Source organism: Ursus arctos, unplaced genomic scaffold (assembly GCF_023065955.2).
Source record: "Ursus arctos isolate Adak ecotype North America unplaced genomic scaffold, UrsArc2.0 scaffold_13, whole genome shotgun sequence".
In the NCBI taxonomy this organism is placed as follows: Eukaryota; Metazoa; Chordata; class Mammalia; order Carnivora; family Ursidae; genus Ursus; species Ursus arctos.
The window spans coordinates 27,316,909-27,341,037 of NW_026622797.1; the positions used below are offsets into that span (position 1 = coordinate 27,316,909).

At 35.9% G+C, this 24,129-nt stretch overlaps 1 protein-coding gene across 10 annotated transcripts in view; it reads left to right on the top strand.

The window, feature by feature from the left end:
• Nucleotides 1-284: 284 nt before the first annotated feature.
• Nucleotides 285-24,129, top strand: part of BCLAF1 (BCL2 associated transcription factor 1) — a 29,980-nt gene continuing 6,135 nt past the window's right edge. The window contains exons 1-11 of one of the 10 annotated variants that reach the window (XR_008958936.1): nt 285-1,097; nt 7,730-7,833; nt 9,379-9,492; nt 10,239-11,150; nt 12,356-13,021; nt 13,174-13,343; nt 15,644-15,749; nt 16,801-16,885; nt 19,314-19,489; nt 19,623-19,785; nt 20,619-20,702. Coding sequence is in view for 9 of the 10 variants with exons in the window: in XM_026504873.4 (XP_026360658.1) it covers nt 9,389-9,492; nt 10,239-11,150; nt 12,356-13,021; nt 13,174-13,343; nt 15,644-15,749; nt 16,801-16,885; nt 19,314-19,489; nt 20,619-20,799; nt 21,873-22,019 (2,547 nt within the window). In the remaining variant the exon portion in view is untranslated. Of the gene's footprint in view, nt 1,098-7,729; nt 7,834-9,378; nt 9,493-10,238; nt 11,151-12,355; nt 13,022-13,173; nt 13,344-15,643; nt 15,750-16,800; nt 16,886-19,313; nt 19,490-19,622; nt 20,800-21,872; nt 22,020-24,129 lie in introns of those variants that run through there. The other 9 variants (XM_026504873.4, XM_026504874.4, XM_048226074.2 and 6 more) reach the window with 9 other exon arrangements.

Genomic DNA, 24,129 nt, shown 5'->3' on the forward strand with positions numbered 1-24,129 from the left:
CTTTGAAATCCTTTAAGGTAGTTTATGTCCCTAAACATCAAAGTAATAACGGTTTTAGGGCCTAAGGAGGAAAGTGCAGCCCAGACAAGTATTAATAGAAAATGCGCTATGGCTTCTACGTGAAATTCTGTCCAAATCAACGCGGCTTGCCTATTTATAATCTGACTCACATCTCTGGCAGACCAAGCTATATTGGGCTGTTTCTCGGCCGGCACAAATGATCGTTATGCTTCGTGCTCTGCATTATTTTTATACCTATGCCAACATTCCGCGGTGCCTAAGTGGTAACGCTTTAGCAGCGTCGGGAGGACAGAAGCTCCAGCCTCTGATGCAAACCAGGGCAGCCTAAGCCGCTCAGACCACGGGGGTGCTAACTCCGTTAGGGGTAGCAGAGTTTATCTGACGGCACTCCGGAAGGGGACTTAGCTCGTGGCCATTTTCCTACTATCGAAGTGCATTTGGCACATTTTACAACAAAGCGAAGGCGACACTTCCAAGTTTCCAGTTAAGGCGTCCGAGAACAAACTCTGCGCTTGCTGGCAAAGGGAGACTCGGTGTGCGAACAGCCCTCTAGCCTCTCTGTCTTTTCCTCGGCGTGAGACTGGCTTTTTGCTTTTGGTCTGAGTCAGCGCCACAGAAAGACTAGACCGAACAAGCAAAAAGCGGGGCTGACAGAGAGGTCCAGAGGGTACCTTCAAAGCGAGGTAGAGACTCCCGCGAATTGCACCGTGTGGCCAGAAGACCTCACGGCCTAACAAAACACCCCGCCCACCGTCTACCGTCACCACCGCCAAGGCGGCAGCTCCAGGCCGGAAGGCGGAGCCGCCACATCGTCGCGCGAGACCAGCCACGAGACTTCCCAGAAAGCCTCAGGCAACATCTTAATAGCTAGGGAGCCGGTTTAGGGCGGAAGGGTGGGCGGGGCTAGCCCAGATATTTAGCGGCACTGGCGGCCACGCCCCAAATCGGAAGTGACGGAGACGAGCTAGCGCGTCGAAGATACCTCTATGGTTTTCCTGCCGTTCTTGAGTCGGGAAATGGCCGCTGTGTAGTTACAACGGAGATAAGTCCCGGGAACGGTGCTTTCGGCGTTTCAGGTAGGCCTCATACTGCATTCAAATCACTCAAAGGGTAGTAAATACCGAGGACGAGTGAATATTGTTGAATCTTTTGTGGGTAGTGACGGGTTGACGGCTACAGGAGGACCCAGGAGACGTTTCGCCGTTATTTATGCGTTTCTCTGTCAGATCCCCTCAGGTTTTGGGGCACTACAGGTCGAAAAGGTGGGGGGGTGGGGTGAGTAGCGAGAACGGTGCGCGCGCGCGCGGTTACGAACCTGGCTCGAAACCCAGAGACCGCGCGGCCTTTCCGTGCGCGTGCGCATATCTCCCTCTTCAACCCTTCCCCCATTTCCTCGGCCCGGACCCTTGCGCGCGCCCGACTGAAAGCTCGCCCGGCGCACGCGCGCTTCCTCCTTTCTCCGCCTACGGCTCCTGAGACCGCTGGAGGTGCTGCTTGTGTTCGCTTCTCATTGGCTGAGGCGCCACCTTTCTTCCAGGCTTTGGGGCTTTGATAAAACAACTGATCTGCAGCAAAGTGCGTTGGGTAGGTTGACCCGTTTTTGCGTCGGCTTGAAATTCCTTTTTCCCGGCTTTACGCTATCCATCGGTTTACGCCTCGTTTTTTGTTCTGTTAAGAACGTGTTCTGCTGTCTCTCGTTACTGACGCGGGTATCCGCCTCCGGCCCTCGGTGTCGTGGGACAGTGTTCTCCGAGGTTAATCTCGGATCCCCCTGGCAACCCACTCTGTTTTGAAGCGAACGTGTGCACTCGACTCTAAGAGTTGGTGCCTAGTTACTGTTTCCTTGCTCGGGGAGCCGGCCTTAGCTGATGGATGGAAGCGTGGCCCTGTTGGTCCCCCCCCGCCCTTGCCCCCTCACCCCGGGCCCAAAAGCCAGTCTTCCAGTAGTACAAGCGAAGCCACATCCTTTTGGCAAGTGATTCAGATCTTCATGTCGAGTCAGAAATGTTGCAACCATGATAGGTAGACAGTTGGGGTAATTGGGTGGGAGTGGTGAGTCAAGGTTAGGGACTTTGTCCCCACTTTAAGTCCGTAATTTGGCTTTCTTCACGTTATCAGAATCAAGCAGCAGTACTGGCAACTACTTCTATGTCAATCTCTTTCTTTCTTCCTTCTTTCTTTCTTTCTTTCTTTCTTTCTTTCTTTCTTTCTTTTTCGTTCGTTCGTTCGTTCGTTCTTTCGTTCTTTCGTTCTTTCTTTCTTAGCGTTTTAGGTTGAAAAAATTAAGACTAAAGTTGAAGGCAGATGTGACCAAAACGGACATAAAGAGATTAGTTACTTCAGACCTATCTTTTTGCAGCAGCACTTTTTATCTTCGATATTAAAAAGGAAACCAGAATTCCTTAATCCTCATGTAAATTCTCATTCCAGTTGGACTCTAGTTGGAATGGTTGGGCTACTGTTTAGACAGTAGAGAATCTTTGAGGATCTTTACGTAGGAAAAACCGCTACAAGTTTATTTGCATTTTTATGTGATTCTAGCCAATTCAGGATAAGTAATTCTGTGAGAAGGATTGTGTGTCTAAAATAACTCATAGTGAACAACCCAGAGTTTGTGTACCGATGGCTCATAGCCATCTTGTTTTAAGGATACCATGTTTTCACTGTAACATTGTGGTAAACATTGGAATCCCCCTTCATTCAAATAAATGGTAGCATATGAGATTTTTATTTTCTTGTAAGAACAGTAGTATTTTAGGACTCAGAGACCGATCTCTAAAAACCACTTGATAGACTCAGGTTTAGATATATTTATTGAATTCAACTACCTGTATTAGATTTAACTGTGTGATGAGAAGACTTGTAGAAATGGAGAAAGTCTTTTCAGTTCTCCGTAGAACTTTGGATTGGGAGTTTCCAGAAACTACATTCAAAATTTTTAGTTGAACGCTAGCTGAATTCTGTGTAATTTACGATGATTTATTAATCAACAAAGACATAGATAAGGGAATCAAGAAGCCCAGTATATTTCTGGGTAGTAAGTATAAATGTTTACATTATACTTTTAGGTTATGAATTTGTTCCTTTTTCACATCCAGCTTCTTAGACAGACAGTGGTCATTAGTGTTATCTCAAACTTAAGCACTAATGTTTTGACTCCAGGACTGAAAAGTAATAACCTACAAACATTAAGGTAGTAATAATTCTAGTCTACATTTGTGTAATATTTTGTGGAGTTTTCAGACTTGATCCAGTATTTCTCCACTTAGGTAGAGACCAAAAAGGTAGAAGACTTACTTAAGGCCACATGAACCAGGGAGTGGCACAGCCTGGTCTAGAATGCAAGGCTTTTTTCTCAGTCCCGTGCTGGTTTTGTTTTGTTTTGTTTTAAAGTAGGATGACGAGAAGCTGGACAAAGAACTAGAAATTTGTGACTAAACCGGTTATTTTTCAGAAGCTTTTATTTTATTTTATTTTATTTTATTTTATTTTATTTAAGATTTTATTTATTTATTTGATAGACAGCCAGTGAGAGAGGGAACACAAGCAGGGGGAGCGGGAAAGGAAGAAGCAGGCTCCTAGGGGAGGAGCCTGATGTGGGGCTCGATCCCAGAATGGCGGAATCATGCCCTGAGCCGAAGGCTGACGCTTAAGGACTGCGCCACCCAGGCGCCCCTCAAAAGCTTTTAATTACGGAAATTTTCAAGCACAAAAGTAGAGAAAATGGTGAGCTTGCATGCTCCATCATCTATGTTTAGTAATTGTCAGCATTTACCGATTTTAATATTATTTATTTACTTTTTGAGGGGAGTATTTTTTTTATTTTTAAAGATTTTTTTGAAAATTTATTTGAGAGAGAGTGAATGAGAGAGGGAGTCTGAGCAGGGGGAGGGGCAAAGGGAGAGGGGAAAGCAGACTTTCTGCTGAGCGCAGAGCCTGCCTTGGGGCTCCATTCCCAGGACTCTGGGGTCCTGACCTGAGCAGAAGGCAGATGCTCAACCGCCTGAGCCACCCAGGCGCCTCTTCTTGGCGTATATAAAGCAAAATTCCAGTCATTTTATTATGCATTTATAGTGTTCATTAATGTTACATCAAAAATACTAAGAATATTCTTACAAGAATCATTTGAAGCAAAATTAGATAACCTGCAGGAAAAACTGTCACAAACCGGTTACCAGTAATGATAGCTGATGCTTGAATGTATACCTTGTGCAAAATGTTACGCTGTTTACATTCATGTTCATGTAACTTTAAACCTGTAAGTACCATTATTGGTAGCCCTATTTTATACCTGTGGAAATTGAAGCTGAAAGAGATTAAGGTAACTTTTCCAGTGTTGAGCATCTAGTTAATGGTCAAGTCAGGATTTTGAACCTAGTCTATTGTAATAATAGTCTTAGGATATTATTTTTAGGATTATTAAAGATGTGAATAGTAATTTGCTTATAGAAATCTGGAAGCCAAACTCTCTGAATCTGCTAAAATGAAAACTTGGCTCAAATATGCTTGATAAGGTAATCTAAAGAACCCATTTTGGGGGGCTTCAGCTTGAGTATTTTGTTGAACTCTGTTGTCTGCTCTTTTCACTTGTGTACTAGCTGATCATAATGTATTACTGCATAAAAGATAGACTTTTTTTTTTGGTGGTTTATTAAGTACGGAGACAGGACCTGTGGGCAGAAAGAGCTGCTGCCAAAGATATATTTTCTTAAGGTATTTAAGAACTTTATTTATAAATAAAGCCTGATTTATTCCCTTGGTTTCTCACTGGTTGGTGAATCAATTGGATAAAATTGGATAAAAATACATAAAGCGATTTATTCCCTCTCTCTTCTTACAGTCTGTTAGTAAGTAATCTTGGTTGTAATAAAGGGAAGATTGATTTGGCATTTTGAATTCTATATATAGGTTATGGCCACATCAAGCACCTGTCAGGGAATTGGAGAGTGCAGGACTTGGAATCAGGAGATCTGGGTCAAATTCTGGATTAACCATTTACACTCTGTGACCATGGGCAACCTAAAAAGGCAAAGAAATCTCTTGTTTACTTTCCCAAACTTGCAAATCTCCCAGATGCTTGAGCCCCAAACTGAGAATTTAGGAACTCCATTGAATTTCCCCCATTCTCTCTGCTCCACACTAACAACCTATGAACGAGTACTGTTGACTGCACTTCCACACCAGATTCTGACTTTGCCTCTTTTATCCAGCTTTATTGCTACTACCTTTTCTAGGTAACCATCACATTGAATTTCAGTCTTCTAATTTATCTCCTGTTCTCCTCTCCATACTGTCCATGCTGTTCACAGCAGCCATTTTAAAATGTAAATCTGATGGTGTGACTTCCCCTGATTGTAGAGCCTTCCCATTGCAGTGAGAATAAAATCAACTCTTTAGTCTGGCCTGCTTTCTAGATACAATTTGATCTGGTCCATTCCTCCCTCTTCCACCTTATCTCACACCCTCTCCACGATCAGAGTGCCTCTACTTTTCTTAGTGGTCTCTTCTGTCCTGAATTTGCCAAGTTTGTGTCTTCTGCCTAGAATGTTCCTCCTCCTGTGTAACTTTGCAATGTACCTTGTTTTTAGCTTTAATGTTACCTTCTTAAAGAGGGCCCAAGGACCCACCTTTGTAGTCTTCCATGTCTTAATACATCATCTTGTGGGTTTTTTTCCCCCTCTCTCTTTCCCTCCCTTTAACATAAGCTCCAGGAGAGTAGGAAACTTAATCTCTCACTTGAAGTACAGTATTTCCAGTGCTAGAATAATAGTGCCTGGTATGTAATTGGCACCTCTTAAATTCAGATGAATTCTGGAAACTTAGAATTCTCTTCATTTGAGAGATGGGTTAACTTGTAGTTTATGAGATTGAGGATTAAATGAGATGATTTTATTTAAAGTCACATAGCACAGTTCTTAGCACATGGTTGATATTCAGATGTTTTTGGCTATGAATTGTTGATTTCTGTTCCTCTTTAGTTGGCTTTTGGAGAGCAGGCGCCTCTTCCATAGTCCTGGTTCCCATAAAACTTAGCATAGTGCTTTTTACACAGACTTTCATTTAAAAAATACTAGCTGAGCTGATTATAGTCTTTGTGCTAACTATATTAAATATTAATGTTATTAAGTGTTAAATGTATTTTGTATTAAACATTATATATTATTAAATAATGTTAAATATATTATGTATCATACTTCACATATGATCTTGGGAGTTCTTTTTATGGATACTTAGCCATATTTATAGATTGTGAACAAGAATGTGTATCTGCTAGTATAACAGCCTATAGCCCCTCCTCCCTTTGTTATTTCTAGCATATATTTTTTTGGTGATTTGGAGTAAAGAGGGATTTGGCAGTTGGTTTTTCTTTAGATATGTGGAAATTAAAATTAGCCTTTTAGAATTGTTTAGGGGAGGTGTTAGCTTAAATGAGCCTTGTATCACTTCCGGCAGTGAATCAGTAGTATTGGACTTCTAGGTCCAAAACAAAGTTTCATAACAACACGTCAGTTTAGAAGATTAGTTTCTTTCTGCCCCCCTTGGGGGGATTTGGTATTTTTAAAACTAAACATGCATGCACTTTAGAAATCCTTTTGTTTCTGTATCTATGGTCTTTTGTTTTTATTTTTTATTTTAGTATTTTTCCCTTAATTATTAGTTCCTATTTTTCCTCGTTTGAACCTCAGATCTCTTAATCTCCCCAAGTGCAGGGTCATGGGCATATAGGGGACAGTGTTCTTGATTTACCAATGTAATCTTAACATTTCTTTCCCTTTGTATTTCCAATTGTATTTTTTATTGGATTTTTGGTAAGAGTCACAGATTTTAATATTTATGTGTATTTTTTTCATTTAAACTGGTCTGTGAATTCCTTGAGGTTAGGCATGTATTAACTTCTATTCTTTAGTTTCTGCTCCCCTAGTAGTTTTTGACTATCCTTTGCACATAATTGGTGATCGATCACTGAATGTTACTTACAAGGCTGACCTGTTCAGTGTTGACAGTTGCTTAGTACATTGCACAAAATTTAAATTTACTTGCATAGTAATGGTAAATTAGCTTAGGAAGAGTATTGCCTTTCATTAGATACTTGTTTCATTTATCGCCTGTTTTATCGTAATGTCTGTACGTGTATCAAAATGCTTTTAGGCACACAGAGCTTAGAATTTTTGTGATAGCTGTTAATAAGAATTTTAAAAACCAGTTTCAGATGAAACTAAATTGTAGAAGGGAAGTGGCCAAGAGAGAATAAAGAATAAGATAAGTACCAAAGCATTAAAAATAAACGCATACTTTAGGTAAGTTATAATTCTAGCATTATGAATACTAACTACTGATAGATGACATGTTTTGATATTCCAAGAATACCATATTTGGCATTATTAGCCACTTTGAAATTTTCTGATAGGATAGCAGTATAGCTTCTGTTCTCTAAAGCTCAGATTACTAAAATAAGAATTCAAGAATTTAAATTAAAAAGGAAAAATGCTGTCAGTTTCATGGTGCAGTTCTGCATTCTGATTAAAACAAAAAAAATTCCTTAAGCTTTTATGGGTAAAAGATTATTTCTTAAATGAGTTTCCTTTTCCCTGAAATCATTAGTGATTTTATTAAGAGTTTATTTCAGTGCCAGTATAATTCATTGTTGTGAACAGTGGGTGTTTAATTTACCATAAATCAAACTCATATATTTTTTTTTCTTTGCTAGGAGTTTGAATATAGAGTTTAATTTCTCGGATCATTTTCTCCAGGAAGAACTTTACAGGATCTCAAAGACTTCACTTGACTGTTTAATCCTGCATAAAACCCAAGGTAAATAGCATTCATTTTTCTAGTTTTCAGTTTTGGTTTATTTAAGAAAATGCAACTACTTAATTCATGAATCTGAATGATTAAAAATGATGCGGTCTGAAGCTTTTTTTGTTTGGTTTTGTTTCATTTTGGTGGCTTGTATGAAGTAAGCCAGATTTTAAAAGTTTTAGGAAAAAGATTCTCTTTATCTCTCCTTCTTCTCTGTTGTGTGTCTTTTTCCATTCTTAAAAACACATCAACTTAGACTCAGGCCAGTAAGTCCTTCTCTCTTATGCATGTAAGAAGAATTCTATAACTTAATTTTTAACACCCTTGCATTGGTGTTAAGGTAATTAAAGTTCGTATTACATATATCAACTTATTTCGTCTTCACTACAACTCCGAGGAAGATACTGTCTTTTATGTATTTCTTATTTATGAGAAGATAGAACTAATATTTGTCTTTAAGATAGTTCTGTTTTATTTTGAAATATCTGAATCCTTGAATTTGTCATTTATGGTTTTTGATGAAGTATGTGCAGACATTATGTTGCTTCTTTTGTAATTCAGCTCCATCTTAGTGCTTTTAAATACCATTTTCATAATACTGAGCAGTGCCTACATAGGTAAAATAAATGCCTTCAAAAATATTTGGTTGTAGGAGAAATTGTTCATATGACAATTGCAGGCTATAAGAAGTTTAGTGAGTCCATTTTTATGGAAACAATTATTTTGGTAATAAGTGGAAATTTGGAAATAGTTACAGCAGAAATAAACTTGGGAGGCATATATATACGTTCAATTTTGGGAAGAGTAGATCTTCTAAATTATTTAGTCCTGTTATTTCTGTACCCAGTGAAGTTTTAATTATTGCACTAGATTTTAGTAATGTTTAGAAAAGTTTGAATATTGGTGCCCAACTTTTCTTTTTCTTTTACTTCCAGTATCTTTCTTCCAGCAGTCTTTCTAGTTTATCTTTTATCCTTTTTCATCTACTTACCAGAAGGCTACAGGGTGAACTAGCATTGTCACATAAGTCCATTTTTATCGGTAATCATGCAGTATTATATACATGGAGGGGTTAGTCCCATTTTAAGGTCATAAAGCATTTAGGATGACAGTCTGCTAGGTTTATTATTTTTTTAGTATTATGGCACTTGTATTTTCTTTGTTTTGGGTTCCTTATCTGCTGTTACTACTCTGATATTATGTATCTCTTTTGCAGGACAGGTAGGCATTTGTAATGGGCATGGAGTAATATCTAACATGCTGCTATAGTTTTGTATTGCTCTTTCTGGCTTCTGCAGCTGCTTCCTTTTTGAATTGAGGCACATAGGTGGTTCTGCAGTCCATAGAAATCTTCTATCTACAATATACAGTACCTGTCATGCAGGTGAAGATAAATAGGGATAATTGTCTTAGTATCCATTTGAAAAGGGTGATGAGTAATATCCTTTAAGAAGCTTACGTCTTGTAAAATTTAGTTGATCTTTGAAGATAAATAAGAATGTGAAACTTCTTTAATTGAATAATGAGTTTTTACTTTTTTGGTCTCTTATTGACTAGGAGAAAAGAAATGGGTCGCTCCAATTCTAGATCACATTCTTCAAGATCAAAGTCTAGATCACAGTCTAGTTCTCGATCAAGATCAAGATCACATTCTAGAAAGAAGAGATACAGGTGAATTACTGTGTTTTTAATTCTTTTAATAATGATAATCAGCTAATATTCATGGAGTGCTTACTATGTTTAGACACAATGCTGAACTCATTAATATATTTTATTCTCAACCCTGTGAAGTGGATCTGTTCTTACCTTTGTTTTAGAGTTGGAGAGATTGAGAACTGTTCAAATTGCAAGCCAGTAAATGGCAGTGCTTAGGTTTGGTTTCAGTTAGCGTGACTTCAGATCTCAGATTCTTACACTGTGCATGTATGGTGAATTTCTTTGAATTTGTAATGTTTAGAGTTAAATTGGATAACGTGAGAATTATTTGACTGTAAGCCATCTTTGTGTATTATTTCATAGTTTCTCATTGTTTCTGAGTCGATGTCTCAGTATTTTATGCATTTAGCTAGTAGTATTTGATTGATGAATATTCTTCTATGCCATTAAACATTCTTTTACTCTATTATTTTAAGTGCCTGTATAACTTTATTGTAATTTGTTAGTATGTCCTGCTGTTGGATATTTTCCTGTTTTCTGTAGCTTCATTCCTAAGGCCTTTTATTCTCTCAATATTATTCTTAGAAGTGAGACTTTATTCATTAAAAACTGAGCTTTACTTTTGTATAAATGAGAGGTTTTGTTTTTCAAATGCACATCTTTGGTTTTGACTATTGACATGTTAAATTCAACCATAAGTGTTTAGAATGGTAGAATGGAATAGTTTCTTTTTCTTTCATTGATATTTATTTCATTTTTAGTTCTAGGTCTCGTTCCAGGACATACTCAAGATCTCGTAGTAGAGATCGTATTTATTCTAGAGATTATCGCCGAGATTACAGAAATAATAGAGGAATGAGACGACCTTATGGGTACAGAGGAAGGGGCAGAGGGTATTATCAAGGAGGAGGAGGTAGATATCATCGAGGTGGTTATAGACCTGTCTGGAATAGAAGACACTCTAGGAGTCCTAGACGAGGTCGTTCACGTTCCAGGAGTCCAAAAAGAAGATCCGTTTCTTCTCAAAGATCCCGAAGCAGATCTCGCCGGTCATATAGATCTTCTCGGTCTCCAAGATCATCCTCTTCTCGTTCTTCATCCCCATATAGCAAATCTCCTGTCTCTAAAAGACGAGGGTCTCAGGAAAAACAAACCAAAAAAGCTGAAGGGGAGCCCCAAGAAGAGAGTCCTTTGAAAAGTAAATCACAGGAGGAGCCGAAAGATACATTTGAACATGACCCATCTGAATCTATTGATGAGTTTAACAAATCATCAGCCACATCTGGTGATATTTGGCCTGGCCTTTCAGCTTACGATAATAGTCCCAGATCACCTCATAGTCCTTCACCGATTGCTACACCACCTAGTCAGAGTTCATCTTGCTCTGATGCCCCCATGCTCAGTACAGTCCACTCTGCAAAAAACACCCCCTCTCAGCATTCACATTCCATTCAGCATAGTCCTGAAAGGTCTGGGTCTGGTTCTGTTGGAAATGGATCTAGTCGGTACAGTCCTTCTCAGAATAGTCCAATTCATCATATCCCTTCACGAAGAAGCCCTGCAAAGACAATCACACCACAGAATGCTCCAAGAGATGAGGCTAGGGGACGTTCTTCATTTTATCCTGATGGTGGAGATCAGGAAACTGCAAAGACAGGAAAATTCTTAAAAAGGTAAGCATTAAAGTATTTAGATTATAATATTAATACTTTTGTTCTTTGAATTCTGTTTGGATATATAAGACTTAAAATTGCAGCATGATGTATAGTCAGCTGTTTTTACTCAACAACTTCTTTAAAATTCCAAGTTGTTTATGCTACATCTGGTTAACTTTGGAAATTAAGTATTTTAATAGAAGCTAATTTATATTTCTTTTTTTAATTTTATTCATTTTCAGTCAGTTCAGAATTAGAATGTAAACAAGAAACTGAGTAGCGTAAGGCATAACTGATGGTTAACGTGTAAGATCTTACAGAGATGAATTCTATTTGAGCATTGAAGGCTTATTTTGTTTTTTTTTCATTATAATGTAACTTCTATAAATGTAGTTATAGTACATGTTCTTGTGTGCTATTAATACATGCAGCTGCCAATTCTTAATAAAACTATGTGACTATAGAAAAGATGGTGGTATTTCTTATTCTAGTAACATTTGAAACAGACTTTGTTTAAATTCTGATTTCAAGCGTTGCTAAAGAGTAGCTAAAAAGACTCCATGAAAATTGGTTGCTAATGTAGTTTGATTGACTCTAAGTGAGAAAATAGAACAGGCAGGCTATTTATGGGATAGTGCTGTACAAACTAGAATTAAATTTCATGTTGAACTGATACAGTTTCTACTTAGTATTGCCAAGAATCATTTTCTGCAGCAAAGTATATTTGAGATATTTTGTGATTCAATTAGAGTATTAACTAATACTAACTAAGTTGACTTTTGTGAACTCATTTCTTTTGGTAGATAAGTGTTATAGTCTGAAATTTTGAGTATAATTAGAAGTAGAATTCTGATAAGTATACTGTTTATTAGTGGTATTTAGCCTCAAATATTAAACCTTGTTGCATGTTACAGAAGTTCTGGATAATTGGATTTGCTAGTGCAGAATTGTGGTCTATGACTAGAACAGGTTTTTGAGAAAGGTTTTACTTTTTAAACTTTAGGAGGTCTAATATGTAAATTTATTTAAAAACTCAGTATGTAAGTGCTGTATGAATGCTTTTAAAATGTTTTTTAAAAGTGGAATCTGAGGAAAGCACTTTTCAGTAAGGTTTTTTTCTCTTTATTACTGGTCCTGTGGTATTGGGCAACACATATAAGTATGCAAGTGATCCACAGTGAATGCAATCCAGAGTTACCATCCTCTTCTCTGCTTATTCACAGGTTCACAGATGAAGAGTCTAGAGTATTCCTGCTTGATAGGGGTAATACCAGGGATAAAGAGGCTCCAAAGGAGAAAGGATCAGAGAAAGGGAGGGCAGAGGGAGAATGGGAAGATCAGGAAGCCCTAGATTACTTTAGTGATAAAGAGTCTGGAAAACAAAAGTTTAATGATTCAGAAGGGGATGACACAGAGGAGACAGAGGATTATAGACAGTTCAGGAAGTCAGTCCTTGCAGATCAGGGTAAAAATTTTACTACTACATCTCATCGGAATACTGAGGAGGAAGGACCCAAGTACAAGTCCAAAGTTTCACTGAAAGGCAATAGAGAAAGTGATGGATTTAGAGAAGAAAAAAACTATAAACTTAAAGAGACTGGCTACGTAGTGGAAAGGCCTAGCACTGCAAAGGATAAGCACAAGGAAGACGACAAAAGTTCTGAGAGAATAACAGTAAAGAAAGAAACTCAGTCACCTGAGCAGGTAAAGTCTGAAAAGCTCAAAGACCTCTTTGATTACAGTCCCCCTCTACACAAGAATCTGGATGCACGAGAAAAGTCCACCTTCAGAGAGGAGAGCCCACTTAGGATCAAAATGATAGCCAGTGATTCTCATCGTCCTGAAGTCAAACTCAAAATGGCACCTGTTCCTCTTGATGATTCTAACAGGTAATTCCACGTTGATGCCCAAGAAATAATCTGTGGTGATTTATTTAATATTCTAATTAATTATCTTATTTTCTGAACATACTCCCATTTCGTATTCAAACCAATGGTATATTTTGTTTGTTATGTGTGTGTTTGTTACCGATATGCTGCAGACCTGCTTCCTTGACTAAAGACAGGCTACTTGCTAGTACCCTTGTCCATTCTGTCAAGAAGGAACAAGAATTCCGATCCATCTTTGACCACATTAAGTTGCCACAGGCCAGCAAAAGCACTTCAGAGTCTTTTATTCAACACATTGTGTCCTTGGTTCATCATGTTAAAGGTATGTTTACTGTTATGAATTAAATATTTCCTGCAAATTAAAATGAACAGTTAGGCTTTAATAAATATACTCTAGGGCTAGCAAGTTTACATGGACACCATTAGAAATTTGGAAAAATAGTTTCATGGAAGAGCGATCAGTCTTGCTAGCATTAAGACCCATGGAGATATTTAATAAAAAGTGATTGAAATACCAAGTAGACTTGAAACACACTCTAAAAAATCTATATCATGATAAAACTGATAAAGATTTATTTAATGGGAAGTCTTTTTGAAATGTGTCATTGTACTTGAAGGGCAAAATGCTTACAGATGATTTTTCATTGCATGCATATGATTTATAATGTGCTCTTGCATAGATTTATAATAAAGTGAGGCCGTATTGTTACTGAATGTTATTAAGACTTCCTTTTCAATTTTTAAAGAAACCTGAAACCAGCAGAAAAACAGTATTTTCTGTCTATATCTTTGTTACTTAATTTGTTGTAATACTTAGCTTTTTTAAATGATAAACTGGAAAAGAATTTATTGGAATTTTTTAAGGGAAAAAAAGTTTAAGAAATTTAAAAATGTGTTGGATGAGTGGTGCTTTTATGAATAGTCACTAATTGGGATGATAGTTGTATTTCTTTAAGTCCTGATGGTGATAAGGGTGTTCATTTCAGTTAAAGTAATGATGTTCACTTTTCACCAGTATATAATTCAAAGTTACTAATAATTTTCAAAGGTTTTAGGGTATGACTTTTTGGGCAGTTAGGTGGTTTTGTTTTTGTTATTTTCTTTCTATGTTTAAAAGGCAACTTACTGTGAAATAGGTTCTTAACCCAGGAAGCTACATGGTTGTTGGTCTTAAAAGCCATTTTTTAAAAAACGTTTGTCTTTTTATGTGAGAAAACTCATTGTAATAGCTGAAACTTGTCACTAGCAAATTCTTCATGCAGTTGTTTCAAAACTGAATAGTTAATGAATTTCTTTTTGATTGTATTTAAACATGGTAACAAGAGTTTCGTTATTTGGCTATAACTAGGTTTGTGAGCCAGTTTATGACCATATTATGGTGGTACATAAAATATGAAACATTAACATTTTTTCTTTTTTTACCTTTTTTTGACCTGTCTCCACATTTTACAATTTATTGCTGAATTTTGAGATCAGGTTTTGATAAAATTTTTCTTTTTATTTTTCATTTTCTTTTTTTTTTTTTTTAAAGATCTGTAGTTATGTTTCATTATTGGTATTGTGCAACCGATCTGAACAGCTCTTTCTTAATTTAGAGCTGAAAATGCCCAGTGATGTTTTCTTTTTCATTGTAACTAGGTCCTGGAATATGTTTTGAAATGGCAAAATCCATGTTTCAAAGTAAAATAGCTGTTGAAAGATACAGGCAAAGTTGAATCTTCTGTCTTCCTGGCAAAAATGGCATAAAAACTGAGTTGCTAGCTCAAATTCCTGGGTTTCATGGAATTATGATTGAGGCACTACCCTTGTAGTGGCCGTTTCAAGTTTTAATGATTGGTTATGAGACATGTGCTGGATATTGGGCGGTAAGTTGACACAGATGTATGTTGACCTGTTAAGCAGATAGCTTGCTTCGTAATGTAACATTTCATGACTTTATACGTCTTTCTATTTTACATTTACAGCGTCTCTTGAATGGTTTAAAAACTGGTATTGATAATCACTAATTTTAAAATTTAAGAGAAGGATGAGAACAATAGCAAATATGCTGTCAGGTTTGCCAAGATGCCAGATTTTTGGAATAATTAGTGTTAATTGATTTGAAGAATACTTTTTGAATTGAAATTGTACTATTCAGTTTTTTCTTAAATCCATTTTTTTTGTTGTCAACATAGTCCTTGATGAAATAATTTTATTAGTGTACTAAAACCCAACTGTGTAGTTATTTTACTATTTTGTTTTCTGCAAATGATTACATGAAGTAACTTCATTGGTTCATATTGGCAAGGTATAAGGACATTCACTTACTGTTCCTTTTTGTTCTGTTTGAGGAAGTAGTGCATTATTGAAATTGAGTTAGAGATTCTCAGTTTTAATCTGTTTTTCTTGGATTATATGTAGTATTGACAGGGCCCTCTGTGGAACTTTGTATCAGTTACCTGTTGAGGTACAAAAAGTTAAAAGGGACAGAGTAGGAGCTCTTTGTAACACTTGATTCTCTTCTGCTAGGTTTCTTGAGTATTTTTATTTTCTTTCCACCTGCCAAATGCCCTTCTGTCACAAATGAAAATCTCTTTTGAAGTAAAGGTAACTAATTGGGCAGTATTTCTCCTAAATCAACAGAGCAGTACTTCAAATCAGCTGCAGTGACCCTAAACGAGAGGTTCACTTCGTATCAGAAAGCCACCGAAGAACATAGTACCAGGCAAAAGAGCCCTGAGATACACAGGTATGTGCAGTGTTGAATGATCATATAAAAATGTTTTGATAGAAACAAACTGTTTAAACAATATAATGGAACTATGCAATCATGATATAAAATGAACTTTGGTTTTATTTCTGATTTATACCTTGAGTAAGTATATTTCCAGCCTTGAAAAGTTTGTAATTTACTGTTTCTTTTTAATTTTTAGTTCACTTGGTTTAAACAGGTTTTTAGAACTTAAAATAGTCTTAATCACTCCGCAGTAAGGAATTCAATAAATACCACATTTGTTTTTTGGGAGGAAGTTGGATGCCTAGATTAGCCCTTTATTTAATTTACTTCCAGTAAGTTTGTAAAGTAAAAATGCTTGGTAACAGGTAGAACTGTTTTTCATAAGAAGAGCATGAATGTTTAAAGTAGGCAATTATGTTCACATCCTGGTTCTATAACTTCATTGCATTGTGATGAACAAGTTAGTTAATCTCTGAACAGTCGTTTTTTCCATCTACCAAATAAGGACAATAATGCCTCTTTTGCAGAGTAGTGGTGACAGTTAGTATTGGTTATAAAGTATCTAGTGCTTTGTACATAGTAGGTAGGGTTTTGGTGGTGACTGCTGAAGAAGCTCTGAGAAGTTGCAACAGACGCTAGCTTAAAAAAGGCAAGGAAAGGCACAGCATAAAACTAATGATCACTGATGATGTCAAAATATTGGAGATATTTGAGAACAAATAACCCTATTCATGTGTTCATTGAAGATATGGAAGTATAACTGTATGATAGTTGACACTTAGGATGATAATATTCAATTTAATCAAAACATGGGTTTTTTTTACAGTTAAGTTTGTTTAAAAAGGTTAGACTTTTTTCTGTGTAAAAATATCTGAAGCACTTTTCAATGGCTATAGTCTATTAATTGTTTATTTGGAATTAGATTAATAATCTTATAATGATAAAGTTTATCTGGGAGAGAAATAACTGTCTAGTTATTTCCTTTATTCAAATGGACAGTTCTGAGGAATCTTTTGAACCATAAAGTTAATGTGACTACAAATAGATTTTATTTTACATTAAGGAGAATTGACATCTCTCCAAGTGCCCTGAGGAAGCATACTCGTTTAGCAGGGGAAGAGAGAGTTTTTAAAGAAGAAAATCAAAAGGTATGTTTTGAATGGACGTTTTTTTTTAATGTTAAGTTTAACTTAATGATATATATTAAGTATAGTTTGTGTAGACAAAATGTTTGCAGAGATCGTCTATTTTTAACTTGTAAATAAATGCATTTATGGTAGTGTATATAGTGTTCCTTCCTTAAAAGAAATTAAGCTGACAGTATACTATGTATCTAAGTAAAACCAAAGTAATTTTTAAAAATGGTAATGAAAGGAAGAAATTTGTTCTAAGTAAAGGGTGAAGAATCAAGTGGTAGGTAAAGGAAAATTATAAAAACAAATTATGGCAGGGTTTTCCTATGAAGTTTTGAGGTGAAATAGATGAGCCAGAATAAATATCCCTTGATTTATGTATGCTGAAATTAATATTTCTAGGTTTTTCACAGCAAGAACAAGAAATCCCCATGCTACTGGTCATTTTTGATCTGGACTAAGAAATAAGCATTCTAAGAACTGATTTACAAATGAACATTTGGAATAAAAACTGTCACTATTGGAATTTTTGTGGGTTGGGGAAAAATGTTTTTAAAACTTGAGCGAAGAACCTGTGAATGTTGGGGGAGGGAGGTCTGTGAGAATAGAATGTTTTTGTAAGGGGGGACTGTGATACATTCTGATGATTTGAAATTGGTGTTTTCTAGGTAGGCTAGTCCATATGGCAGGCCATACGGGTCTAGCAGAAATGTAGGAACAAGTAGAAAAGGAGCAACTGTCCATTGTAATGGAAAGGTTGGGGACTTGGAAATGCTGCTTGGTTCCAATTTTGGCTGTAGCCAAGTATTATCTCTGTGATAACTTGGAAAATAATTAGCCTCTTGGACATTTGGTTTTCTAATCAGAAAAAAGAGACTACATGTGCTTTGCAGAGTTAAATAGTTGAGCTGTTATGAAAACATTGGCGCTTTCATTACCAGAAGCTGTTATTAATAGTTGTATTATACAAATATTTTAATAGGGCATCCTATTAACTTACCAGATACGAAATTTAGAGCTCAAAAGAAAGTGGTCGCTTTGTATGGGGCATACTGATCTTGGAAAAACTGATTCTGAAAGTTGCATACTAATCTTGGCTTTTACTTTCAATATCTTGGGTTCCATATTGGTTAATTTTGTTTTGCCAACAATTTAGTCTATCCTTGTGCTCTGACAGAGTGAGTATCTTGTTTCTTTCCTCATTATTCACCAGATTTTCATCTGGAGGAGAGAAAATAGTGATTACTTATTGATGGACAAGAGGATATGACATTGCTTTTTATCCTTCGTCTTCTAATCTGAATGAATAATTAATAAATATGTGTTATTATTTAATGTGTGTATAGTTTTGGAGTTTATAAAGTAGTTTTACTTAAATTATCTTGTTACTTGTGGGCTTGGAATACCTAAGTGAATAAGGAAGGTTTTTGCTCTTGATTAGACTTCCTTTGTTACCCAGGGAGCAAATAGGTGAGTAGTTGATAATCATTTGGAGATATATTTATACTTTCAGTTTTATGAATGCTTATGAATATCATAGCTAGATTTCCCAGAGTAAGTACTTCTTATTGTTGAATACTAGCAAGGATGTCCACATTGCTTAGCATCTTACTGATGTATAATTTTTCTTCATTCCTAGATGCCTCTTTCCATCTTCCTAAATTATATAGTATTTGAAAAAGCAATGGAACAAGAAGGAGGTGAATTGTGACCCAGTTAAACTAATGTCCGTTGCAATACCTGAATTGAGAAAGGGCAGTATATGGCCCAAAATACTGAGTACAGGATTGGGAATAATCTCTTTCTGGCTTTGTTTCTACCCTTATTCAACCTTATTTGGTTTTATTAATCATACTCCACTTGCATGTTATGGAAATTACACAATTCTTCCTTTTGAAGTGGTTTTTATTGGGTTGGTCAATTTGTTGGGAAGAGTTTGATGATAATGAGGCTTAAATAATGAGAACCATTACTTTAGGATCCCTCAACTTTGTAGGTAGAAGGCTATATAGCACAACTACAGATAGAGTATAACCTCTATCATTGTTCAACTATTTAAAAAAAAACCCTATGAAAAGGATGAGTGATGACAGTGAGGATGTGCTGAGTGGAAAAATAATTGTCATTCTACTGTACAGAGATTTTTATGGATTGCTTTGAACAAAAACCTAAAACCTATGACATTTTCAAGATAATCAGCTTTTCATAACTTCCCCAGTCCCGTTGCACTGTGTATACAAATGTTTAGTCAAAACAACCAAGCATATTTTTTTAACAAAAACTAAAACTAAGTGTGGAAGTAGTATGTTATGGTCCACTCTGTTCTGATACTAAAATGCCAGTTTAGGAACTGGCATAAAATTTGGCTATATATATATATATATATATTATTTTTTTCTTATCTCTCTCCTGAAATCTGTATTTTACATTTGTCTTTTTATAGGGAGATAAAAAATTAAGGTGTGATTCTGCTGATCTTCGGCATGACATTGATCGTCGGAGAAAAGAAAGAAGTAAAGAACGGGGGGATTCCAAGGGCTCCAGGGAATCCAGTGGATCGAGAAAGCAGGAAAAAACTCCAAAAGATTACAAGGAATACAAATCTTACAAAGATGACAGGTAATTGTTAAAACTGTGTGAGTTAGGTTTTAGCTTCTAATTAGCCTTTAATAATTGTCAGCTTAATTGCTTTCAATTTTGACTGTGTAATCGAATGTTTAAATTTAAACAATTAAAATTATTTGTTTTACAGCAAAAATGTATTTGTCTTTTACACGGCTTATGGTGGATGAGGACAAAAACTTTGGAATAGCAAGCTAACACTGAAAAAAAAAATGACAAATTAATGTGTCCTATTATCCAGGCTACATCAGGAGGTTGGACTTCAATGCAGTGCATTTCTAGAAACAGTTTGTGTAAGAACTTTGGTTCGTTATGCTTGATTCCGCACTTTTTCAACTCATAACACCCAGAGTACAAGAATTTTAAACTGATACCTAGTGGTTTAACATGGGAGAGATGGGGGGAGGAAGGACTAGTTTTTATAAAATAGCAATGTGTATTTATCTTTCAAAGTAATGTTTCCATGGATACTGTTAGCAGTGGTAAGAGTTATCGCAGGTATGACCTTTTCGGGTGTTGCATTAGAACCATATAAAATTGATCATCATAGAGTCAAATACATAGTAGGAATACTCAGTATCATAGATAATCGTTTTCTTGCTATTCATTAGGTAAATGGTGGATTTTACTCGTGTTTTTTTAATTTATGACTGGTATTTGTATGTCATATGCTTTTAATTTCTATCATGGAGTTATGGCCCAGACCATACCAACTGTTCTAACCCAGGGTGTACAAACTGCAGTCATTTTGAAACTTGGCCTTAAGAACATTCTTACTTTTTCCTACTCTTCTTTTCCTTTCCTTAAAATAACAACAAAAAAGTTAAAAATATTGAAGAACTGAACCTTATTCTTGAAGTTTTCAGACTGCTAGTTTTTAACTGGCAGGCCATAGCATGTTTTTTAGTAGTTATGTAAAAAAAAAAAAAATAACTGAAGGAGAATGGAAACAGACTGTGTCAAAGTTTAGCACCCAATCATTTTAGTTATGTAATAATTTTAATAGGGGATAGTTTTTTTTTTTTTTTTGACTTGAAAAATATCCCTTTTATTATAAGATTCAACAGGGTCTTTTATCTTTTTTAAAGTAGCACATATTTTTTTGTTTTCTTTGTTTATTTTGCAGTAAACATAAAAGTAGAGAGCAAGATCATTCTCGATCTTCATCCTCTTCAGCATCACCTTCTTCTCCCAGTTCTCGAGAAGAAAAGGAGAGTAAGAAGGAAAGAGAAGAAGAATTTAAAACTCACCATGAACTGAAAGAATACTCAAGCTTTGGAGGAGTTAGCCGACCACGAGGAACCTTTGTAAGTAGTAGAAATACCTTTGATTGTTGGTAGGACTTTAGAGCACTGTGCATAAGGAAAGTTAAAAATACATGATTTAGACATTGTCCTGAGTCATTACTCTTAACAGTCAAGAATTAGTCTTGAAAAGTGAAATACTATTTGATACATCTTCATTAAGATACACCATTTAAAGGTTGGGAGGAGGGACTGGAGCTGGGATGATGCTTTCTTTGCATACAGAGTAAAAAATAAGTGTTTTTGTCTAATTTAAAAAAAATTCATATGTATATATAAACTAGATGCTTTTTTAAACTTTGGAATGAATATCTGTACATAGTGCATAAAGACCCAAGAGTCAAGTAAAGTTACTGATTTGAGATCCAGTTCTTTAATCACTTAGCTTAAGATACCTTAAAACATTAAAAAAAAACCCTAATCTCTGTATTACAACTATTTTTATTTTGCCTATTTTGCCTTCTAGTCCTTGCTTGTATGCGTGTAATCATAGAAATCATATAATTTTTCTTTTTATTCTACATAGCATACACGGTATCCCCATATTTGCATAAAATTGTTGTAATTATTAATTTAATGACTTCATAGTAGTGCATCTTCTTGACTCTTCAAGTTCTATATTCAGATTGCCACTGTAAGCAAGTATCCAGTCAATTATTAGTAGGGTTCATTAATTAGATCATTTAGGAAAGAGAAGAGCTTTGCTTATATTGTGATAGGTGTAGTTGAACACTTGGGACTCCTGTGATAATTCAAAGAATTAGACAACTCTTTTGGCTAGTAAAAGGGAAAAGAACTAACTTTTTTATTTAAAAATATTTCAGGCCATGAAAGTGCAGTCACTATGCTAATACTTAGATTGACTGCATTTCTTAACCTTTTCAACTGTCAGTAGGCAGAATTTTTTTTGCCTATAATATAAAATAGCCACCCTTTCTGTCCTCAGTGGCTATGAAATTGAGATTTAGGAAGGAAATTAGGGAATATGTTTTTTGTTACTGCAGTAAAATTAGAGTTTGCATGTAACTAAATACCTTTTGATTGCATTACTAAACAACTTTGTTAATGTTAATCAGTTTCGAATTAGAGGCAGAGGAAGAGCCAGAGGAGTTTTTGCTGGGACAAATACTGGTCCAAACAACTCAAATACTACTTTTCAAAAGAGACCGAAGGAAGAGGAATGGGATCCAGAATATACCCCAAAGAGCAAGAAGTACTTCTTGGTGGGTGTTAGAAATCTGTGTTTATTTGGTTTGCATTAATTTTCAAAGCATACTGGGTGAATACATTTGAGTACAGATATCCACTACTATGAGAAGTTTTCACCATAATGCAGGCAACCTTTTAAAAATTCATGACCCAGATGATTTGAAGTTTGGAAAACGTGGGTCCCTTTGGTCCTGTTTATACTTCATTGATAGCACCTATAGTCTGATCAGGGTAAATTAAAAATGTACCTGATTTGATAGTAGCCACATTCAGAGAAGAACATTAACATATGCTTCATATCTGTCTATAAGACGATGACTGTTATAGAAACTTCTCATTAAGATTTACCTTTCATCATCACAGCTGTCTGTTTAAATGAAAGACAAAGAGAAGAATTCTTTCACAGTACACATAATTAAGAATCTCAGGGAGGCTGTTTACTTCCATTGGAATAAAAGGAAGATAAAATTACATGTGGAAAAGTTGCTAGGTACACTAATGTGCTTGTGATACAATTCCTTCTTGAAGTAGTTTTCTAAGGGATGGAACTAGAGGTGGTGGGTCCTGAAAGAGTTTCTAGGTAATGATGGAAATTTTCTGCAGTTTGACATGGGAGAAAAGGGTCCAGCATTATAGATAATTTAGAAAATACCAAAACTCTTTGCAGAAATACTTACTTTTATCATAGCTTTTCAGAGAAGTCTGTTTCAGAGACTAGTTCTGAAGATTAGTTGTTTTGCAGAAGCAAGGAGGAAAATAATATTAGATTAATGGAATCGTGTCTTTTATTTGGCTTTTTATGAATACCGCTGAATGCCCATAACCTGTCTGCTAAGTGAGAGGAGAGAGCTATATGCTGAAGTAGATCTATATTGTTTGAAGAATGGCAATCAAAAATTAATTTCTATTTGACTCTCTTGAGTACTTTAATGACCAAGGTCTGAAAAAATTTTTAGAGTTATTATACATAATATTTACTCAATACATGCTCCTCTGAGGGGAAATTTAAGCTTGTTTGAATTGTGTGAGTTGACCATGTGGACAGGGAAAGGCATTATATTTAGTTATAGGAAAGCTTAAAAGATTGATCTCCTTTTTGATTTAAGAATTTATATATTCACAGACTGCTGTTTATACTAGGTACTATGAATGCAAAAGTAAATAATGATTTCAATTCTTGGCTGGAACAAATTTAGAAACAAATGTTCTAAATACATGCGGTGAATTTCCTCCAAAGCAGGAAATGGAGGATTATTTCCAAGGAGAGAGTGCTGAGGAGAGCCTTCTTAGAGGAAGTGGGCTTGAATCTTGAGTTTAAAAGATAGGCAGGTGTACTGCAAATTGCAGGAGTGAAACATTTTGAGATAGAACTCTATGGCTAGATGGTTAGTGTAAGTTTAGTAAAATTAAGAAAAAGCAGAAGCCAAGTTGTGAAAGGCCATAATATCTTAATAAATTTGGATTTTAACCAGAGTTTAGAAAAACCATGGTTGTACAGACAGATCTGAGAGTTACTGAGTGTCGAACTAAAGGCTTAGATATTAGAAAAGTTGAGTAACATTTATGAGGACTTGTTCAGGGACCCTGTATGTAGTTGGGGGTTGGTAGTGAGATGAAGGGATCTCTCTAAGATCGGGAATACAGGGGAAAGAATCCAGTTTGAGGAGAAAATTAAGTTCTGTTCTCGAAGTGCCTGGGAGAAATTAAATGCAGAGTGCAATGGGTTGTTGCTAAGGCGGGTCTATAGAGAGAAAAAAATTTAGGAGCCAAAGCCAGATCGCTCAGTTGGAAGAGATTAAAAGGCCACCCTGTCAAAGGTGGGGTGAGGAGTGAGTGATAGTAAAATTGCCACACTGTTCATTTAAAAAAAAAATGCTAGAAGAGGAAACCAAATGTTAAAGGTCAGAAAGTTAAGAGGGAAATGAGAGGTGAACAAGTGGATGCTAATTATTTAATACTTTGAATGTTTTACAAATACTTAATTTAGGCCAGACCTTTGTTTTTCTCTGGCATTCTTTCAGAATCTGGTGTTGTAATTTCTATCTTAAATTAGGATGTATCATTTTAGTTTGGCATTTAGGTGGTAGTTTTACTGATGAGAGGAAGAATGTGTTATTTTAAGAA